The 24,258-nt window shown below is 38.4% G+C and overlaps 1 protein-coding gene across 1 annotated transcript; it reads left to right on the forward strand.

Moving 5' to 3' along the window:
* Positions 1–17,087: 17,087 nt before the first annotated feature.
* LOC140150443 (uncharacterized) lies at positions 17,088–22,607 on the forward strand. The gene is made up of 2 exons (XM_072172455.1): positions 17,088–18,116; positions 22,491–22,607. The coding sequence occupies exons 1-2, from the start codon at positions 17,088–17,090 to the stop codon at positions 22,605–22,607; spliced, it is 1,146 nt and encodes a 381-aa protein (XP_072028556.1).
* Positions 22,608–24,258: the final 1,651 nt, after the last annotated feature.

The raw sequence follows: 24,258 nt of genomic DNA on the forward strand, positions 1-24,258 counted from the left end.
TACAGCTTTTGGTTAATTGTGTCCTTCAACACATGTAGTAGAAACTCATGCCGTACAATTTATCGATGTGCTAATATATGCCTCGCCTTGCAAAGTCACGTCCAGCAAAATCTGCGCCTATGCGTCGTGCTGAACAAATTGAGCGCGAAACTTCTAGGCTCTTGACTTACTTGACTTAAATGCACAGGCCGGTGTGGCCTTTTGCTCTCTGCCGAGTAAGCCTCCTCCATTCAGTTCTGTCTGTTTCTTGCGTCTTTGCTTCATGTGGGGTCATTCCCAAGTCCCTTTGAATTTGGTCCTTCCATCTGGTTGGTGGACGACCTGGTGGTCTTTTCTTGCTGAAGTCATTAATGTAGGCTTGGTGGGGAAGCCGATATAGAAGCATCCTGAAGATGTGCCCAGCCCATTTCAAACGTCTCCGGCAGATAACATCATTGATGGAGCAAGTGATGTTGAGACTCTGTCTGATGGAATTGTTGCGTATTTTGTCAAGTAGGGAAACCCAAAGCATTGCCCTAAGGCATCGCATTTCAAAAACATCCAGTCTGTGACGATCGGATTCACGTAACGCCCAGGATTCTGACCCATAGGTGTCAATAGGGTGGATGAGCGACTGATAGATCCTTACTTTCAGCGATCTGGTGATGTCATGGTTAGACCAGATGGTATTTTTCAATCTACCAAATGCCCAAGCTGCCAACTTTGTGCGACGTTTAATATACTCTTCTACTGAGGGCACACTGCTACCCAGAAAGATAAAGTTATTTACTTTTTCAATGGGCATTTGGCTCAAAGTCCATGTCCATGAGTGTGGTGTCATCTGCATATCGGATGTTGTTAATGCACATGTCACCCATCTGCACACCTGAGCCTAGATTTTGGATGTCCTTCATGACAAACTCCAGATATAGGTTGAAGAGGCATGGTGAGAGAAGACATCCCTGTCTAACACCAACTAGTACTTCAAACCAATCGGTGATCTTTCCATTTACCACGACTGAGCATTTGGTTTGCTCATACATTTTTGCAATGAGGTTCACCAATTTGGAGTCTACTCCTACTGATCGCAGACATTTCCAAAGGGCCTCCCTCCATATGGTGTCAAATGCTGCTTTGAAGTCTACAAAGTTCCAGTGTATTGGAATGCGTCTTTCTTTAGCCTTTTCATAGATTTGGCGTACTGTAAATACCGCATCTGAGGTGCCTCTGGAACTCCTGAACCCACACTGTTCCTCTCTCAGATGGTTATCTACAGTCTGTTGTATTCGGTTAAGAACCATCCTACAGAATACTTTTCCCGGGATTGACAAGAGGGTAATAGCTCTGTAGTTGGCTGGGTCCAGTTTATCGCCCTTTTTTTGTATACAGGGGTTATTAGACCTTTACTCCAGTCTTCAGGGATTTTTCCTTCAACCCAGGCGGTGTTGATGATCTTCAACAACATTTGCTTAATCATGGGTCCTCCTGCTTTCAACACTTCTGCTGAGATCTTATCCCAATCACACGCTTTGTTGTTTTTCAGCTTCTTGATGGCCTCTTCAACTTCATCTATTGAAAAGGGCAAACTTGCTGTAGCAGTGTTGACAGGCTCCGGGATGGAGTTAAGTATATTACAGTCCCTGGGGAATTCTGTATTCAGATGTTTACTGAAGTATTCCTCCCAGCATTTCATTACTTCCTCTGGGACTGTTTTCAGTGAACCATGTTTGTCTTTGGCTGCAGTTTGAACGTTGGTTTTATCACCTGCTAGCTTTGTGACTTTCTTGAAGAGATCATGGCTTATGTTCTTTGCATGGGCTTCTCCCATTTCTTGAACGTCTTTTTCAAGAAGTTTTCTTTTCCACTGCTTCACTTGATATTTGACCCCTTTGTTAAGCTTCCGATAGCACTTCTTGTTTGGAGCTGACGGGTTATTTAACATCAAGACTCTGGCTTTCCTTCTCAAGTGGCACATTTTCCTGACTTCTTCAGGCAATCCCTTCACTTGGTGAACCCTCCTAATACCAACTGATTCTTCAGTAATTTTGTTTGTGGTGTCTCTGAACTTAGCCCACAGGTCTTCTACATCAGTATCCTCCAGTTGAAGCAGGGGTTCAAAAGTACCACCAATCTTGGCGGGTTGGAGTTGGAGTTGTTTTCAGGCGTTTGGTTCTGACTGGTGCTGACACCACTTTAGCGATCACTAGATTGTGGTCTGAGCCCACATCAGCTGAGCAGTATGATCGGCAATTCTGGATGCTACTTAGGTTCTCCTGTTGAGTTATGACGAAGTCAATCATATTTTTGTATTTCCCACAAGGTGAAGTCCATGTTACCTTTCTACAGGCTTTATGCTGGAAGTGGGTGTTACAGACTGTCAATTTGTGGAGCATGCAAAATTCCTCTGCTGTTGATCTTACCAATACCATACTTGCCCATTGCGGGGGTCCAAGCTTTACTGTCAGAGCCTATTTTGGCGTTGAAATCCCCCATCAAGATAAGTTTCTCCTTCTTATTGATTTTCTGAAGGTGATGTTGTAGCCCATCATAAAATTCATCACTCTCTGCATCACTGTGTGCAGTGGTGGGGGCGTAAACATTAATGATGTTGAGTATTCCTTCCTTCATTTTGAACTTTGCTGTTAGGATTCTAGAAGAGACAAATTCATAGCTGACAAGGCATTCAAGAAGTGGCTGTGATATTAGAAGCCCAACACCTTCTCTTCCTATGCAATCTTTCCTACCTGCTAGAAGGATGGTGTACTCATCTTTGTTGATGAGTGTCTCGGATTCTGTCAGGTGTGTTTCGCAAAGGCCAAGGACGTCAAGACCAAATCTTCTAACCTCATCCAGGAGGATTTCCCAATGACCTTCCGTCCTAAGCGTCCTGACATTCCAGGTTCCAACATTAATACCACTGGAGCTCCTTTTCTTTGTAGGTTCCTCTACAGCAGTCTTTGTTAGAGTTGCCCGTTTTGTCACTTTTGGCTTATTAGTCACAGTGCAGCTCCTTGTATTTAAGGCCTGCTTGACTGTGGCTTTTGTCACATTTTGGCATTTTGTTGACTTCCGGCTACTTACGCTGATCCTGGTTGTCTTCCTTGTTTCTTCCTCTGGCTGTACCTGTGGAGATGGCAACCAAACATCTGGCGGATTCTTAGCACCCCTGCCACTCTGTTGCCGACGAGCAGCCACCGGGACTCGGGGCCTTAACGGGGGGTCGACTTTCATGATTGGAGTTTTACTCGATAGAGTGTTGACCTGCTTTACATACTGGGCACACGGCCAATGACTTCCCAGTCGGGTGAGTTGTTACATTACTTACATAGGGGCGGGCCACCATCCACTTGCCTTAAATATACACGTAAGGGCCCTTATGGGTTTGTTCGGGTTTTCCTTCCCATAAGCAATATTCTATAGCCTTCCAGACTGCTCCAGCAGCCTTTCAGGCCATAGGCTATTGCCCCCAGAGCCCCCGTCTGTTAACTATGCCGCGAGGCAAAGTCGTAACAGGTGGTCCGCGATTGACATGCAATCTTCGAGAACGTGGGGGTTGGTAACTACAGAGAGGCGATTAGGAACAGGAGGGCTGATGGAATTGCCTCCTGCGTCTACAACCTTAAGTATAGTAAGAATAGCATCAAGTTAAGCAAAGGGTAAGCAGCATGCGGGAGAAAGGCAAGGGCATGCAGGGAGAAAGAGGGGTTAGGTAAGGAGAGCAAAGCAAAGGTTGGAAGTGCGCATCATGCAGCCACTTACCACCCTAAGCCATTTACCACCCTAGGCTCAGTATTGGCAAAAATTTTGCGCATTAAAATGAACAGATTCTTTTACTTTTTCAATAATTATATAGTCTTAAAGGGGGATTCCTTCAGCGTGTTGATGAAAGACGCGTTTTTTGTCATTGTTAAGCATATTAACCCAATTTTCCATAAATGGGTCTGAAGAAGAGGTCCAGATCCACTGCACTATCCAGTGGCGCCACTCGCCCACCCCACCCCTCCCACTTCCGACGCTTTTGAGTTGGACCCACCAGCCCCAAATCGGGTCACGTCGCTACTTTCGTCCCGAATTAAAATCCAAGATGGCCGCCATTTTTCAAGATGACCGCCACTAAAAATGATCCCAGCGTAAGTGTAACAAAATTAAAAAATTTTATAAATTGCCTAAATTTTATAAATTGCCTAAATGTAAAAGATACGTCATTCAAATTGTCATTTAGGTATATCAGGGGTGTGAAATCTCCTCTTTTAAGCTGAATTCCTCGTTTTTGGAAATTTCTTTGAAGCAAAATTTTAGCTTTTTCTTTCATTTTCAGCCCATTTTGAACATTTTTCCAGTGCTTTTCCTCTTTTTTCCTCTTTTTGCGCAAATTTCCTTTTTTTTCAATACAGGTCACTCACGCCCCTGTTATATATTTTTGAAATGAAAAATTTGGCAAAAAAACGAAACAAACAAACAACAACAAAAACCAGCATTATTAACAAAGTTGAAGCCTCATTCAAATACATGTAGCTAATTTCTTTTAAGTAGAGAAATTAACTACTCGTGTAAAATGTCTTAGCACATCTATGTGCTCATCTATGACAGTAACAAAATGTGTGCAAAATCTGAAATTTATCATTTTTATGATCCTCGCCCGATGAGCAAATTACTGAATGGCCCTTTAATCATGTTAATCATGTGTTTTGACCTGTATATTTATTTTTGTCATGATGCACTTATGGTCCACGGCAAGCCCGATTCGACCTTTGTGGCATTAAACCCAGTTAACAGGAAATTAATCCAGTAAATCGATTCAGTAAAGCAAATAAGCTCATGCATTCGATCACTAACGGCAACCAGCTTCGAAACTCTAATTTGCATAGAGGCTGTACGTGAAATTATTGATTGGCTCCAAACAAAGGATTTGAACCGGTGCACCGTAATCATGGCGCAGTGCAGTCCATTCAATCAAATGTTGTCATCAACCTATTTGATCGCAGTGCATTGTTATGTGTGTGAGACGAACTGTCGCGGTTGATTGCAATCAAACAAACGATGTCGTATGTATTAGGCTGCGTTCACATAGAAGTATACTATTCGGGTATACGGTGCACGTTTTGCAGGTGCACGCGTATAGCTCAAATCGAGCAAGGCAATTTCATAGTACCGGGTCACATAAGGCTACGATCGCATAGAAGTATACTATTCGGGTATACGATGCACGTTTTGTAGGTGCACGCGTATAGCTAAAATCGAGCAAGGTAATTTCATAGTACCGGGTCACATAAGAGCTATTCGAAAAGGCCGTATACCTGCGTATGGTATAGTATAGTGGGAATCGTGCATGTTCGATTTTAGTGCAGCGTATACCGTCCTAATTTTAAAAACCTAAACCATATGTGGGTAAATTCATTTTTTTAATAGCTGCACTATCTAATTCTGCACATTATGACACCTCATTGAATGCAATGTGACCTCAAGAAGTAAAGTTACAAGCATTTGATAAGACGAAGAAAATGGGTAAACTGACATACTCGCTATTCGCTATACGAAATACGCTCATTCGATCAGGCTGAGTTCACATAGTATACTCCTATATGAACTCAGCCTGATCGAATGAGCGTATTTCGTATAGCGAATACCGTATACCGTATACTTCTATGTGAACTCAGCCTTACTTTGTTCCGTGATGAAAATCGTGATATTTTATTTAATCACTCTCGAAAAATGTATTTCTTTTGTAGGCCTATTACTTTGTTTTGTGATGAAAATCGTGATGTTTTATTTTATCACGCTCTGAAACAAACGATTTCTTATGTATTACTTTGTTTCGTGATGAAAACCGTGATGTTTTATTTCATCATCACGTTCTAAAACAAACGATTTCTTATGCATTATATTTGTTTTGTGATGAAAATCGTGATGTTTTATTTCATCACGCTCTAAACAATAATTATAGTTACATGCATTTTTAAAAAAAATCTTATTAAAACAGTATGTTGTTTAGAAAAAATGTAGAAAGTGATGATGATGATGATGATGATGATGATGATGATGATGATGATGATGATGATGATGATGATGATGATGATGATGATGATGATGTCTCCAAAGTGTCCCGGGTTTTTTTTTCTTGCCCTAAATCGTGCGTATCTATTAATAAGGCACTTCAATAATCAATAATCAGTCCCGCGACGGCCTCCACTAACTATATAGCTACTAACTTGGGTTATGGGCGCTGATTTTCATGTTCACTGTCACTTACTCATCAGCGAAGTACGACCCTTTGTCAATCACCTACAGTACCCAATTTCGGCATACTATATAAGAAACTCATCATGATGATCGGACAGAGAGTACTTTAAATGTAGCTTGTACCGTTTTCGTGTGGCATTCTTCAGAAGTGAGCGGTCCGTTTACCAAGAGTTTCGGTCAAATCTCCATTCAATTAACACGGGAGTTGGCTAGCTATGCCTTGCCCTCACTCACTATTTTACCAAAGTACCAAATTTCTGAACATCTAACCTAGCTGTAATTTTAGATCATGTTAGAGAAATATATTTGCTAGAAGTTTGAGAGTACTTTTAATATTTGCCGGTTATTTTTCACACATTGGCGTTAACTAGGCAAATGCCTATACTTCTAACATGGCACGATTTGTACAGGTCACAGCTCAATGGTAAGAGCACTGTGTATTGTGTATAGGAAAACGGACAGTAACTGCAGTATGTTCTGTGGAGCTTTTGTATTTAATTTGTTTTTATCGATGAACTGCTATGCCAGACTGGCAACTTTTATAACAAAAATTGTTCATGCAGCATGCTCCATTGCTTGTATCATTTGTGTGTTTGGATATGATGTATATTGCTTGCGTACATTTAATTTTGATATGATGTTTTAAAATATTGCATTTTGTAGTTTATCTAATTAGTCTGTATATCTTGCTATTAATGATGTTTTTCATATCATGTTAGACTCACGTCCTGCCATGCCTAGCTACGTTTCATTTTGCTTGCGTGCATTTAATTTTGATGTTCTTTTAACATTATTGCATTTTGATTGCCGATGCGCTTTTAAAACAATGAGCTGGTCTCGCTATGTAGTTTATCTAATTATTCTGTATATCTTGCTATAAATGATGTTTTTCATATCATGTTAGACTCACTTTCATTTTGAACTGTTTTAATGCTTGCATGATTTCCTGCTCTTTTAAATAATGAATTGGTCTCGCTATATAATTTTAAACCAGCCTGCATTACATTGTAATTTTTACTAAATTGGTGGGTTTTTTCTCTTGGCATGTAATGATATTTTTGTTGATTTTATGTATTGTTTGTACATGAAAAGGCACTTAATAAATGGTGCTTATTATTAATATTATATTTATTGGAAACAAAACGTTGGTAAGTTCAAAATCCGAGATTGTCGCCTCTTGCTCTATGAAAGATGATGTTTATCCAGGACCAATTAATAGTAAATACCCCATTTGGCCATTTTCACTCCCAGCTGGAAAAGGCCACCCCAATGATAAACCACAGTAGACAAGCCAACAGATAGAACATTGTTATGTAAAAATGGTATTATGGAATCTGTTGGCACACTTTTCACACCATGTTGATAGCTATATAATAGGGCATCAGCAAGGGATAATTGGAGGGATTAGTGGTTTTGATAGTTATTCCCAAGGAGGTTAGATATAGAAAGGAGAGGAAATATATTACATAACGCATATTGTTCCTTTGTGCCTATTAGAGTTTCCGCCAAGCTATTCATCGAGAGGTACCTTTTGTTTGGGACAAAGGGCTTCCGCCATTAAATCGGTAACTGATCTGACAGCGTATTAACGCTATATAGGCAGGCCACTGTCATTAAGATCATGTTTTTTATACTGGGCACCTAAAAAGGGCGGCTCTGTTGCATTCTTACTCATCAAGACGTGTTTACATGCATGTAGCTTGTTTATTTGATATTTATTATGAGCTTGTTTAGTACTATTTTTTTCCTTAGACATTAGTCTTTCAATTTCTGAAACAAAAATTAATGATTTTCATTTGTACTAATTACTGTAACTCGTTAAGTCTAATTAGTCAGGGGTGGCTCATGTGGCGGAGGATCATGTGGCGGAGGATCACAATGCTGTACAATGGTGATCCTCCGCCACATGATCTTCAATAAACATTATTGATGGATTTCTACTTGTTTCTGTACTTGATCTCACACAAGTGATATCATGTTTAGCATTCATTGCCTCAGTATTTGTTAATTAGGCAATTAAAAATTACTAATTACTTGTTGCTACATTAATAAAGTTTGTTGACCTCTATGTATTTAATAGGGATTTAATGTAGGCAACATTCAAAAGGATGCTACGGACAAACGAAACATGATAAAAGGCTCAAATTTCTTAAGCAGACCTTGGTTGTAATCCACTTTACAGTAAACTAAAAACTAGTAAAACATAGAAAGTTTGCGACAAATCTGAAAGAGCGCCCTCATGCTCAATTTTGATCAAAAAGTCCATTTTTACGAAAACGCTTTGTCGAATTCTCTTTTAACTTTCAAAACTGGACTGTTGAGCTTATTGTACATCAAGTTACATGCCTCAATCATGAAAATTTGCATCTAATGTGCCAGATAAGGGGTGTTTTAAAGAAATTTATATAAATATTGACGGATTTTGGACCACCCTGTATCTACATAATTGAAGTACTTGACCGCTAAAAGTTCCATATGGCTAGGTGGGCAATTAAGTTAACAATATTAAACATGTGTCAAAACTTTACATTATCAATGTACGTTGAGGGGTGATACCCCTAACTGAATTAATATTTTCATTCTTATTTTGCTTGTTACACCCTGTATATTATATGGGTCACCCTGTATAATTACGCCCATTGTATGGTTTCTGAAATCGTCTGAGTATATGCTCTCATAATATATACTTTTATTGGGTTCTAATGTAAACTTTTTAAGTTATAGTACCAAACCTGTGAAAACTGGTGCCCAACATTAAAAACATGACCTTAAGGCTGAGTTCACATAGAAGTATACGGTATACGGTATTCGCTATACGAAATACGCTCATTCGATCAGGCTGAGTCAGGAATAATAGACAAAGGGATAGGCATCCTAGACTGCTGCCCTCTGTTGAAATATGTATCCTAGGTCTAGACAATAGGCGGATTAGCGGCCATTTTGTCTTCGACATGATTTTATTCACGTGTCCTTATACTTTAGTACACAAATATACAAGTTAACAGGTTTACAATATTAAAATTATATTTTGAATAATCAATTATATTCTGTAGTAAATTGATCAAATGACGGTGATTGTTCAGGTATTATATGCTTGATAAAATTAAACTGTCTGACCAGCTAGTATTCTCCTCCGCCGTCAGTGTGATTCCAGACATTCCACGTACCGTGTTGCGAAGGTGGAGGAGACTAAAGCTGTATTAACGAACACGCACGCGTTAAAAATGATGTAGTCTAAGTCGAACAATAGCGTGACGTAGTTTCCGGCATTGTTCCTATGCACTTTCACCCTCCTGGCTGAGTTCATATAGGAGTATACTATGTGAACTCAGCCTGATCGAATGAGCGTATTTCGTATAGCGGCTAGCGAGTATGTCAGTTTACCCATTTTCTTCGTCTTATCAAATGCTTGTAACTTTACTTCTTGAGGTCATATTGCATTCAATGAGGTGTCATAATGTGCAGAATTAGATAGTGCATCTATTAAAAAATGAATTTACCCACATATGGTTTAGGTTTTTAAAATTAGGACGGTATACGCTGCACTAAAATCGAACACGCACGATTCCCACTATACTAAACTATACGCAGGTATACGGCCTTTTCGAATAGCTCTTATGTGACCCGGTACTATGAAATTACCTTGCTCGATTTAAGCTATACGCGTGCACCGGCAAAACGTGCATCGTATACCCGAATAGTATACTTCTATGCGATCGTAGCCTTATGTGACCCGGTACTATGAAATTACCTTGCTCGATTTGAGCTATACGCGTGCACCTGCAAAACGTGCACCGTATACCCGAATAGTATACTTCTATGTGAACGCAGCCTTAGTGATCAAATGAAAGTCACGTGAAAGCGTTTACATGGACGAGAGGTACCTTTTGTTATAATACCACACAAGGGTGTGCTCGAGTTGTCGCATACACACAAAAACACACTTTACCGTCGACATAGAATTATTGATCGCCCATCTTAATTTAGGCGCCTCATTTAAATAAATTCAATAGAGTTGCTGATCGATTACCCGTAACAACGTGTCATTGCTGCCAGGTATATAAGTCTATCTGTGTCACTTTCTATAATTAACTACTTCGCAGCTATTATGTTGTTATCATGGTTATATAGGCCTGTTCAATAAAATCAAATGGATTTCTTAATATCACGAATATCCAGGTCCAATTGAGGTAGTGAAAGAGTGTCGAGAGATGAAAGAGGAGAAGCGGATGGGTGATCGAGATTGTAGGGAAAAAAAAAAAAGAAAGGAAGAGGGGGAGAAGGAGAGCGATGCAATCAACGCACTGAATGGTCTATTGTTCTATTGTGTCCGATTTGAGCGCTGACATATTGGAAAATGTTGCCAATCAATATTCATGAGAGTGTACATTCAACGTCTAATTTTCGAAATTGGGTGACTTGTGCTTGGCAGGTGTAAAATACATCTGACTGGGCGTTTTAAATACGTAACGCATAAAGGCATTGGCATCATCGAATGGCTGCCTATAGTGCTGTAAGTGTTAGGCCGGTGTGTGGGCGGGGGGGGGAGCTGTGTTTAGTTTCTATAATAATTATTATAAGGCCTACATTTATTTGTCATTCATTTCTTTTCCTTTCTCTGTACTTGCTAAAGTATCACTCCCTCTTCTTATCTCTTCCCTTCTCCATCCCCTCTTACGTTTTGTCCCCTCTCATTCCTATCATTTTCCTTACCTTTCTATTTATTTACGTCTATTTATTTATTTCTCTTTATTTCTTCCTCTTTCTCTCTTCCTCCAGTCCCCTCTCATTCTTCATATCCCCTCCTTCAACCTCATCCCCTCCCAAGACCTCTCACAGAAGAGCTGCCCCTTCAGTACGCCACTGATTATGACATTCTCCTTCTTAAAATAAAATAAAATAAAATCTCAATTTGTAAAACAACTTTTATATAGGCCTATACCGGTATACTTATTATATGTTACATGTATACGTAGCTCCCGGGACGTAGCTATTTAATACCATTATAGACATGGCAGCCATGATGTGTAATCATTCAGCATGCGCATTCAATTTATTTAAATGAAGCACCTAATGTCAGTGGGGTGACAACGAACTATGCATTAGCGGCTAATGTGTGCCTTTTGTGCTTACGGCTACTCAATCACACCCTTGGGTTTATGTATAACAATAGGTACTTTTCATTCCATTAAGCGCTTTCACGCGACTTGCATTTGATCACTTATTGACAGTAGCCTGCTAGGTAAAGCGTTAATACACTGTCGGGTCAGCTTACCGATTTAATGGTGGAAGCCCTTTGTCCCAAACAAAAGGTACCTTTCGATGAATAGCTTGTCAGATTTCAAATCGGCACAAGGTTTCAATGCGTTACGTAATCTATTTCCTCTCCATCTTATAATAGCTCCATGGATGCAATCACAGGGCTCTAAATTACATAGGCGTAGAAAGGGGAGGGGAGGGAGTTGGGGATAAATTCCCCAATATTTTGCCAGGGGGATGGTCGATATAATCACGCCCCCCCCCAAATATTGACGCCTGTGTATTGGTTTCTGTCAAAATTAACCTCATATTTGGTCATTTTAGCCACAAAATGCCATTTTTTAGCGCTTCGCGCGAATTAATTCCACGTTTGTCTCATATTTCACCAGTTTAGTTTCAATAGGCCTATGCTAAAATTTCCCGCGCATTTGTACCATAAGGTTCACTGTACTGGGTACTTAACCCCCCCCATGTCAAAAATAAATCTACGCCACCTCTTAAGTGTGTGCATAAGAAAGAATAAGTGCAGAGAAAGGAAAAGAAAGGAATGTATAAAGAAAATAATAATTATTATTATAGAATCTAAGCATATAACAGCACTAGGCAGCCATTTAAGGTTATTAATTATTTTAAACTGTTGTGATTTGGTAGTTCACAGCATCTTATGAATGGTAGTGAGCTGTGGCAAAAACTGCATTGATCAATTCATAGCGAGCGTGTAGAAGAATTAAAATATCACATATATACTTTTATAGGTGCTGCAGTTCTTGAGTTACGTTGTAAAGAGGGCTGAAACAACAACACTTTTGTAAAACGTACATAACTCATTAACACCAATAAATTAAGCAAGTTTGCAAAGTATACGATTTGTAAAATGAACTTTTGCAAAACATCAAGGTGTTAATTTTCAATAATATATTGATGTAGATAATGAAAATCGATTTTTAGGTTGCTTCGACCAACAATACCTCGTCTACCCTTAATGATGCCAAAACCTTAATACGTTACGTAATTAAAACACCCAGTCAGATATATTTCACACCTGCCAAACACATGTCACCCAATTTCGATAACTGGACGTTGAATGTACACTCTCATGAATATTGATTGGCAACATTTTCCAATATGTCAGTGCTCAAATCGGACACAATAGAACAATAGACCCTTCAGTGTGTTGGTTATTCCTTTTTGGTAGAGCAACCAGAGTATAAGTAGTAAATATTAATGTTACAAAGGATCAAATGATCATGCATACGAACCCTCCTTTTAAAACACTTATTATGGAAACAACATTAGCCACTTGAAAATACAATATGGCCACCATTTTCAAGATCGACGTCGCCGAAACACAAATGTTCTTGTTACAATTGACCAAATGGTGATACAATTGTACAAATAATTATACACCCCCTTTTGGATCACTTATTATGAAAATAAACATGTGTGCAACTTGAACAACCAATTTGACCTCTATTTAATATTAAAAATGGCTGTCAATAAACTAAAATATTAGTTTCATCATTATTGGATAGGCAACTGATTTTATTTTTGTTACTTGTCTGATACCTAAAAGCTGGAAAGAGACTAAAATTATCCTGTTTCACAAGAAGGGCGACAAATCAGATATCAAGAATTACAGACCAATAAGTTCACTGTCCCATGCGTACAAAATCTTCACTAGAATAATACAAAACAGCATCAAGAGAATATTGGATGAGAATCAACCAAGAGAACAGAGATTCAGGGAGGGCTACTCAGCTACAGATCATCTTCATGCATTGATTGAACCGATTAATAGAAAAGGCGACAGAATACCAGTTGAAGTTTTGTGTTGGGTATAGACTACGAAAACCTTTGATTCGGTAGAACACAGAGACCTATTCACACCTTTGTGAATTGGAGTCAACGAAGGAAATGAATGTATCCAAACCCACGTATATCAAAAGAGGAATAAGACATTAGACAGAGACAGGGTGATAAGACAGGGAATAAGACAGGGTGATACAATATATCTAAAAAATTTCACACCTGTCATGGAAGAATTATTCAAAAATTTAGATCTACAACCGAACATAGACGGAGAATGGTTAACAGACCTAAAATTTGAAGACGATGTCGCATTAACAGCTACATCGCAGTTATAGAATATGGAGGTGCAACTAAATAGCTTGAACAAAGAGAGCAAGAAGATAGGGCGGAATAAGCATTTGGACTTAATTAGGTTTTCCTAATAAGTAACCCACAAAATGAGTGTGTGTGCCAATTATGTTGCTTGTATCACCTTGAGTTCGATTGTGTCTCTAATCTGCACAACTTAAAGTCGAAAATGCAAGGAGAAGCGGAGCAACTGTCGGCGTTGCTGGAAAATATTGACTGTACCAGAGACAATGTAAGGCAATTTTTGGTTGAAGGTTGAATAAAGAAAAGTATTGTTTACTGAGAGGAAATCTACTAAATATCATTTTATATACTGGATTGCGACTCGCTCTTACTTCATTTCCTGGCCATTTGACCGGTTGAAACTTAAATGGCATAGAAATATTTTAAGCACGGATTTTTAATTCTCACTGCACGGATTTTTAATCTCACTGCACGAACGTGCCAGGAGGCACGTTAAAATAGCCCCCTGGGTCGATGGAATTTAAGTGTTCTGTTAGGTTGTCTATATATACTTCTCCTTTACGTGCTATTTCCAACACGTAATCAACTTTTTTTCGTTCAGAGACGCGAGCGGCAGGCTACCGGGCGGTGGAAATGGTTTTCAGTTCCACGCAAGAAGACTGATGGGACTACTCATAGCCATGTCGAACCGTTAAGTATCACCCGAGTAGGCAACCGTGGCAAGACGTATATAATTTGGTAAGTTCGATGATGTCATTGATAGTGAGGAGTGTTCTGTTTTTCATTCACTATGTTTTTTACCTTCACTATGTCTTTCACGGAGAACATGAAGAACGAGATCGATAGGGGTACTGGTAAAGAAGGCTCCCACATCGTGCAAATTAAGGATCTCATCTTCTGTAAGGACTGTCTTTTGGATCTTCCGCAAGACTTTTCGAATTCAGAACGTGGTGCTAAGATTGGCCAACAATGGGGCTCAGAATATCACCTAAGGACTTGGCCACGTTGTATCCGTTAGAGCCAGTAAAGTCCACGATGGTTCGCAACGGGTTCCATATTTATGAATTTTTGGACTTCCATAAATTCTCGGAACATTTTCAGAGGTGGGATACAAACATTGCTAGCTATTGCTTGTCTATTTTCTTGATTGTATCCTCTTTTTCAAGTCTCTGCAAGATGGAAACTAATTCTCTTTTATGTTTTGCCGTCGGATCCCTGTCTAAATCCCTGTCTACGGTGCTTCCTGTTGTCCATAAAAGGAAACATGCAGATGTGATGAGTTGCCAGTCTGATGAAACCCAGGGCTGTCAACTCTCACACATTGGCCGTGCGCATTGGGTCACTTTCTCACGGTCTCGCGCCAAGGTAGTATAATCTCACGCCAAGGTAGTAAAGCTCACACAAAAAGCTGGAAAATGAGTAAAATATCACGCATCGTCATGAATAATTTGTTGCTCCTACCCCCCCCTTCACATTCTCGAGTGCCGTGGCTCAAATAATCATGGTACAAAATTATCATTGGAGTCGGCAAATCCCGCTACGTCTCTGTCTCACGCCAAGCAATTCCAAAAAGTTGACAGCCCTGTGAAACCACTAGTGTAGTGGTGAAACGTCACTAAAACGTGAGTAAATCATCTTCGTTTTAGTTTGAATTGTTCATAACGACCAAAATTCCCACTTGAAATCTACATTCCTAATGAACTTGTTCAAAGAGATGTCAACAGAGTTTTCATCATACTGTGATGCTAGTGACAAGAATGAGAAAGACACAATTAGCGCATGGGATGGTCCCATCATAATCAATTTCATTTTAATCAATTTAGCAAAATCAAGCACATGCAAATTTTGAAAAAGTGTCAATTGGTTTCAGCATTCCATTTATTCACAATATACATAAACTTTCAAATAAATCGAAAAGCAAATCAGATAAATCCAGATACGAGTATTAAGAAGTTATGGCGACCGGTCGACGACGCTCAAACATCCGCAGGCATGTTTACATGCAACAACACATTACGACAACAATTGAATGCAGGTTATAAAATGCATTAAAATCGTAGAAAAGTACATTACTCAAAATAGTTGCCAGAGGGTACGCCTCCAAAACAATTGAAGTAGAGTAGAATATTCTAATGTTGTTATCCATGCCATCTATTTTAGCGTCTTGTAAGTTGTTTTGCTCCATACGCTGTATGCTGATATCAAATGGTCCTGTAAATAGGTCAACAGATACCTAGGGTCACAGTTTTGACATCATTTTGAAGATATAAATTATACCGTCGTTTAACACCCTTCATTGGGTTAATCAATATGTGATACAAACAATTTCAAAGGTATCTAAATAGCAAACGCTATTAGTATATAGCTCGAGGCAGTTCTTTTCCCGGATTTTTTAGCAATTAAAATACACGATGGATTTAAATTAAACTTGGGTGTGTTAGCCACGTTCTAGACTGTAGGTTGTGCTTGAAGTAGTTAAAAGGGGGTTGTGTATTAGAATATTGTTTACTGATTATGTAGATCCATTGGTTAATGCGCGAAAATGTTTACAAACCATTACACACTATCAAGAATATTCATCTTTATATTTAATATTCGGAACAACTTCGTACGCAGCGGGCAATTTTGAGCCACCAGCCCTTAATAATTCTATAACACCCCCCCCAGTTTTGGTCTAAATATTCTATGATCCTCCAGTATATTCCTGACCCATTCTTCCGAAGAAAATGACATCGCCCTTATGACCTTATGTATTTCTGTTTCTGTTTTCCTAACGATATAGCACCTACGTAAGGTGTGTCATGGTGGGCGGTATTGTGGGTTTACAGGATGTTAGGGTACAGGCAAAGTGGTGTTCTGGTAGTTTAACGGAAGTGAGTGTGGCTTAAGGGGTGTTAGGGTTGGTTAAGGTTGATCAAGGTATATCACGGTGGGGTAAAGGTTGTTACGGTGTGTTAACGGGTGTCATCAAGGTGGACTAAGGGTGTCACGGTGAGTTAAAGGGTGTCATGTTGGGTTGCGTGCTACGTGCTGTTATGATACTAAGGGGACCTATGGTTGGTTATGGGTCTTATTCTGGGTTTACGGAGTGTCATGGTGTGACGGAGAGTCAAGGTGGGTCTCGGATGTGTCATGGCGGGTTAACGGGTGTCATGGTGAGTTATATTCTATTCTATTCTATTCTATTCTATTCTATTCTATTCTATTCTATTCTATTCTATTAGGCTTGATTTTTGATTGCCAAATCCAAGGATACTCACATATTTAGACTTTCGCCATCTTGGCTGATGGCTTCTTCAGAATGACCACTGGGGATCCACTTTTCCCGCGGGATTGACCGCTGCTTCCGGCGAGTTTCGCATCCCTAGGTTGCTGAGTTCTTATAAGTGGATCGTATACGTGATCAAGTGAGTAACTACCGATGTCCCGGTTGACTGTTTTATCCCCCCGCCTTCTGATCCAAATAGCTTCTCTGATGAGTCTTGTTCATGGAATGGTTGGAGAAGAAGGCCATCGCCACCGCACCATTGGAATGCAAACCCCGCCTATGGCGTCGCTATGTCGATGACGTGTTGGAAATCATCAAGAAAGACACAACAGAACAACTTACAGAACACCTGAACGGAGTAGACACCACGGGCAACATCAAGTTCACTTACGAGGAAGAGCAGAATGGCAAGATCCCTTTCTTAGACACGCTCATTGTGAGAAAGGAGGATGGTAGTGTTAAACTGTTGGTCTACAGAAAGAAAACCCATACCGATCAGTACCTGAACTTTGATTCACAGCACCCTCTACACCAGAAAATCGGCGTCGTCAGAACTCTACTAGACAGAATGCATACCATCGTTACAGAAGACAAAGACAAAGAGGAGGAGGAGAGTAGAATTAAGAAGGCAGTTTACAGTTGTGGATACCCCAAGTGGGCTTTTGACAAAGCAAAACAACAGGTGGAAGCGAAAGCAGATTTGGATAAGACCAAAAGAGAGCGTAAGAACAGCAAGCAGGACACAGAAACTAAAGGCATGGTGGTCATCCCGTATGTAGAAGGCCTATCAGAGAAACTTCAGAGGATCTTCCGAAAACATAAGATCGCTGTCGCCATGAAGCCACACAACACGTTGAAAAGGTTACTTGTACACCCAAAGGATAAAGTTGATACTATCAAGACCAGTGGAGTTGTGTATGAAATTGGGTGTAAAGGATGTGACAAGTCCTACATTGGCGAGACGGGTCGTCCGTTTGGAGTGAGACTCAAAGAACATCAGAAAGACGCTGAAAAAGTCGCTGATAGAAAGTATACAAGAAAGAATAGATCTGTGTCAACAACTGAACTTAACAAATCGGCAATAACTGACCACATTGCCATTGAAAATCACATCATAAACTGGGAAGAGCCTAAACTACTCGAGAAAGATGGAAACCAGCAGACAAGACTCATCAGAGAAGCTATTTGGATCAGAAGGCGGGGGGATAAAACAGTCAACCGGGACATCGGTAGTTACTCACTTGATCACGTATACGATCCACTTATAAGAACTCAGCAACCTAGGGATGCGAAAATCGCCGGAAGCAGCGGTCAATCCCGCGGGAAAAGTGGATCCCCAGTGGTCATTCTGAAGAAGCCATCAGCCAAGATGGCGAAAGTCTAAATATGTGAGTATCCTTGGATTTGGCAATCAAAAATCAAGCCTAATTTATATTTCCAATCCTACAAATGCATCTATTCCATATTCTATTCTATTCTTCTTCTTGTAATCCGATGGCAACAATACAAGAAGAGTGTAAGTTGAACAATATGACAAAAACAGTCAGGTATAATAACATGTACAATTGTATTCATTTTTAAGCAACGTGAACACTAATGGCGCAATTTATCTTAAATCTTGTTTGCATCTATTCAAGGGGTAGACACTTGTATAATGACATTAATATTACAAAAATGAGAAACAAATAGCAAGAACATTTTCTTTAAAAATATCAAACTAATTAAATTAAAAATATATGTAAATAGCGCCCTCAGTTTGTACACAAATATACAATATAATAAAATTTACCACAAATTTGTAGAAAAAGTGAAATGTGGTAAAGAAAGGACAATCTATGTTGAAAATAGCTAATAAATATATGTGTATATTATTATGATAGCTGTTGGTATTGTCCAGGTCTAGAATTGAAAATTATATAACGTTTTGCTAGAATATATTAATAAATGATCATATCATATAACCGTGCCTTTTTGTCGACAATTTATATAACGAGTTTACCCTTAATGTTTGTATTACCAGCTTGTACTTTGCTATACGAAACCTTTCGCAGAACACGAATCAACATGGTTTTGAATAACACTCCTTAAGGGCAACACACAGTAAACAGGCAAATAATAGTGCAATTACATAAAGAGTCGAGTTACCCGAGGCTTGTAGCATGCATGTTGTAAAGTGTCGCTAAATGAATGACATGTTGAAGTTGAACAATTGCAACACTTGCACAAAAATATATACATGATGCTAGATATAGATACGTGATAAAACGCAAAAGATGCGAAAAATGTGCGGTGCATTTTTTTGAAAGATTTACATATTGATTAGTAATTATTGTTTCACACAATTTATATAACAAAATAAGATGGGTTAACATAATGTTTTAGGTGGGTATCAAATCACCTTGAGTTGATCAATTCAGTTTTATGCACACTACAAACAGATTTTATGCTCCAGAAACGTAAAATGCTTGTGTATCATACTAAACTAAAGTATTGTAAAAAGCTATTTCAAACTACTCATTTTTCAGATGAAAGTAATAGTATGCCATTTGCGATGCATTCTGTTTAATCGTGTTAACCGTCACATTTACCATGTATACCAGGAAAATACTTCTGTATCCGCGTTATATTTCATGTTAATAAACTGTTGTGTAAGTCTTCAATCTGCCTTTAGAAGTTTTTTGGGTCACGTGTAAATTAATCAAAAATAGTACTTTCTTATATAAGACGTCTTCTAAAAACGTGCCCATCAAAATTTGAAACTGAAACATCACATTGATTAAAATCCTGGCTGCGGTGGTTATTTATATGTAGGCTGATTAGGGTTCCTATATGTCCCTGAATGACACTTAATGGTTTATGAAGGAAATGCTTCAGCCTACTGTACTTAGCCACAATTGGAGGTTTCATGATGTAGTTTGTGATTATTAAATACCTACCCTCAATTCCACAGCACTAATCTATAGGGATTAAAAATATTATCCCGTTTGCCAAATGAAACATAGCCAAATCGCAATCCTTCAAATATTCTAACTGGTAATGAGAGTTAAATTTTAATACTTGGCCAATTGTTGGAAATAAGGACCAAAAACATGTGTTTTGTGGGTGTTATTCGTATGCTGTGACGATCAAGTCTAAAAACACTGATATAAGACTAATTTCAGGTTACGGATTATAATTTTGGCAAACACACTTTCTAATAATCTTTTATAACCAATTATCAAATCTGATATAAAATATAACGTTGTGAGCTAAATCATAGCCTAAAATGGAAATTTGGAATGTTTAGACTTAATTTTGACTTAATATCGTGCCCATCTCTTGAGCATTCCCAGGCAAAAATTTAGGCATGAGCCATGCCCATGAACATGCCATGATCTTGCCAAGAACATGCCACGAACATGCCCTATTTTCGCCAGCAACGGGCATGAATTTTCCTGAATTTGGGAAATTTTGATGGGTTGATCATGCTCACACATGAATTTTCATGCCTTTGCATGCTTTTTTGTGTCATACGTTTGGTCAGAGCCTTGACATGTTCAGGGCATGTTCATGGGTAACTCATGGGCATGAATCGCGGTCAATGTCAAATTCGCCAATTTTCAAGGGTCCGACCCCGCACCCTTGCCTTTGAAATTTGAAGACCCGGGTTGAAAACTTATGGGAAACTAAAATAAAAGTGTTTTAAGGGAGTTGGACGTATTATGTCATGTATGTGAACCAGATTTTTCAGTGGAACAACAAAACTAGGATTTTCTGCTCTTTGCTTGGTTCAATTGTTCCCAGTTTTCGGGTCACGCGGATCCGTACCGTAGGAAATAGCAACTGTGAAATGTTTTTTAAAGTGATGAATTTCGTTGAAGTCATGACAATGTGCAAGCATTCAAAGTCTATGGTGCAAGCCAGATATTTGAGGCCCGTCATGTGTGGATGATATTCTTCAATTGTTCCCAGTTTTCGGGTCACGCGGATCCGTACCGTAGGAAATAGCAACTGTGAAATGTTTTTTAAAGTGATGAATTTCGTTGAAGTCATGACAATGTGCAAGCATTCAAAGTGTGTGGATGATATTCTGTTTAATGGATCGCTATAAATTTATAGTCCGTTACTTTGACAGCTTTATGCTGTGTAATATTTTACAAATGTATTAACGTCTACTTTGGGGAACAAATAGATTGAAATAAAATCATTTCAAATATGATATATGGACCATATTTGTCATCATATACAATAAGGTAGGTTGTGTGTGTGCATAACCCATTTACGTTTCCCAAAGATCTCTCACTGCCTTGAATTGGAGTATATCTGCAAACATTGTTCTTGAAGCATTGCCATTTTAACAAATATCATAGCATGTCAGTGTTACTACAAAAGAAAGAAAGAGGGAGAGGGGAACATAGAGGGAGAACGAGTTTTCGATGCGCAGACCTTACGACAGCAACCATCTCACGTACAACGAACATTACTTGAAGCTGAAGGAAAATCTACAGAAATCAAATGTAAATTATATAACAACATACATAATTTATAACCGTCACACGACGCTCAAGGTAAGGATTATTGTACACGATATTCATTATACTGTGTTAATGTTTGATTGTTTACCGACCCTTCGAACAGAAACGAATAAAGGCGACGTTTGTGTGTGATTTTCAATTCCTGCGTCTTCTCTGAAAAAGGATTTTATCAATGAATACGTACGTGACTTTACTACGAGAGATATATCTAACAATACATAACACATTTGTTATCGCTTTGAAGTCATTCCTAACAAAAGACAATACGAAAAAAAAACCCTAATACACACAAGCCAAACACAAAGGAACACACCCCTGTACCATTATACACATTCACAGGTTTTATTTTGAATTATTTGTAGTTTTCTTAGGTGAAATGTTAATTCCACCGATACTGACAATTTTCAAAAAATAGTGATGACTTCAACACATTTGGTCAGCCTTATATGAGTGATACCCAAATACAATTGAATATATGAATACAAAAGCCACCTAAGTCGATACTTTGGCCAAATTGAGTTAAGCATGGGAAATTGTTGCTATACATAGGCCTGTCATATGCATGAAAGAACAACTCAAATTCATTCTCTGTGTCTATTGGGCATGTGAAAAATAGCATGTATGAAAGAATCACCCAATTCCATGATTTGAGTCTTGTAACACATTGATTGAAATCCAGTATGTATAAAAGTCCACTTGTAACACATTCATTGCTAAAGAATGACTTTTGAACAAAAAATGGGTTTAATAAAGGAAAGTGTGTGGTTTATATTACATGGCAGAATGCTTATCAACATTATACATACCTGTGTGCTTTATTTTGTATTATCTTACTAGTGGTAATCTCATTCTAACATTGTTGTCTTTGTATATGATTCAAAAAACCACCTAAGTCCAAAATTTAAAATGAACCCCACGAAGTCCCTGAAATGCTAATCGTCATACCTAATACAGGTTAATCCACTCATTTGCACGTAAAACTTACCATATTGACCAGGTTAATCTAACTGAAGGAATTAAAATGATACACGGGTTTTTCTCTCAAAATAACTTCGCATGGACTTAGGTGGCTTTTGTATTCATGTATTCAATTTGTTTCATGGTTTTAGGATAAACGAACTCGTAATCAGAATTCAGTAGCCGTACAGGTGAGGAAGATGAAGTATCCTTATAAGGACTCCACACCTGAAAGTTATTTATCTGCTATTGCGGAAAAGGTTAATTAGATTTTTACCGTAAAAAATTAAGTTTAAAACTGACAAATATATGTGTAAAGTGAGGCAAGACATTGGTCGTCGCGCCAATTGGCGGGGAAATGGATAGTGTAAAAACAATTAATCTTGTGATCGCTGTCAGATAATCAATCAATTTGAAGACTTTAATCTTGTGATTGCTGTCAGATAATCCATTTGAAGACTAACTAATTTAGAGTTCATTTGTCAAGACCACTGCGGACAGAAACCTTTATCCTTCACAAAGCCTTAATGATATTATTGGTCCATCATGAATATGTCGGTGACCAAAGTAAATTTTTATGACCCCCCCCCTATTGCGGGCTACATTTTTTTACGATCCTACACCCAAAAATAAAACAAAATAACAGATAATTTCGTGAGACTTTTTAAGATGAAGGTAAACTCTTTTAATATCGTGCCCATCTCTTGAGCATTAGTTTATTTCAGGCCTCGAAATAAGAAAAAAATCCAAGAGTCCTCCGGACCCTTGCCTTTGAAATTTCAAGGGTCCGACCCCGGGTTGAAAACTTGATGGGAAACTAAAATGAAGTGTATATATTAAGTGAGTTGGACGTATTATGTCATGTATGTGAACCAGATTTTTCAGTGGAACAATAAAACTAGGATTTCTGCTCTTTGCTTGGTTCAATTTTTCCCAGTTTACGGGTCACGCGGACCCTAACCGTAGGAAATAGCAACTGTGAAATGTTTTTAAAGTGATGAATTTCGTTGAAGTCATGACAACGTGCAAGCATTCAGAGTCTATGGTGCAAGCCAGATATTTGAGGCCTGTCATATGTGGATGATTTTCTGTTTAATGGATCGCTATAAATTTATAGTCCGTTACTTTGACAGCTGTACGCTGTGTAATATTTTACAAATACATTAACGTCTACTTTGGGAAACAAATAGATTGAAATAAAATCATTTCAAATAAGATATATGGGCCATATTTGTCATCATCATATACAATAAGGTGGGGTGTGTGTGTGTGCATAACCCATTTACGTTTCCCAATGATCTCTCACTGCCTTGAATTGGAGTATATCTGCAAACATTGTTCTTGAGGGATCTAAAATGAGCGTTTATTGCGTTTCGACAGTATTTTTTGTGGGACATGAGAGCACCTCAGACCTATCGAATTGCATTCTGAATACGAAGCATGTCTTTCTGATATCAAATAATTTTAATTTTTGAAAATCACAATATAATACAAATTTTATGACAAATTATAAAAATTTGATATTTTTCAAATTTTGATATATAACAGTCCTCGAAGTAAATTATATAAATCTAATGATATATTCTTAAAAGTGTATGTAGCAGGGAGGAAAAGCCGACGGTCAATTGAAAATTTTGACCTTTCATATTGAAGATATGGATTTTTTCCCAAAAGACCTAATTTTTCTTTGGTGTTTTGGGAAAAAATCCATATCTTCAATACGAAAGGTCAAAATTTTCAATTGATCGTCGGCTTTTTCATCCCACCTACATACACTTTAAGTATAAATCATCAGATTTATAAAGTTTACTTCAAGTACTGTTAAATATCAAAAATATCAATTTTAATGATTTGCCATAAAATGTGTATTAAATTGCGAATTTCAAAAATCAAAATTATTTGATATCAGAATGACATTCT

This window comes from Amphiura filiformis, chromosome 4 (assembly GCF_039555335.1).
Source record: "Amphiura filiformis chromosome 4, Afil_fr2py, whole genome shotgun sequence".
Lineage (NCBI taxonomy): Eukaryota > Metazoa > Echinodermata > Ophiuroidea > Amphilepidida > Amphiuridae > Amphiura > Amphiura filiformis.

Bases quoted from the DNA above. Each gene is read 5' to 3' on its own strand.
- LOC140150443 (XM_072172455.1), top strand. From the start codon at position 17,088: ATGGAATGGTTGGAGAAGAAGGCCATCGCCACCGCACCATTGGAATGC. The intron at 18,117-22,490 runs GTATACGATCCA...TCATGGTTTTAG, and splicing joins GTAGTTACTCACTTGATCAC to GATAAACGAACTCGTAATCA.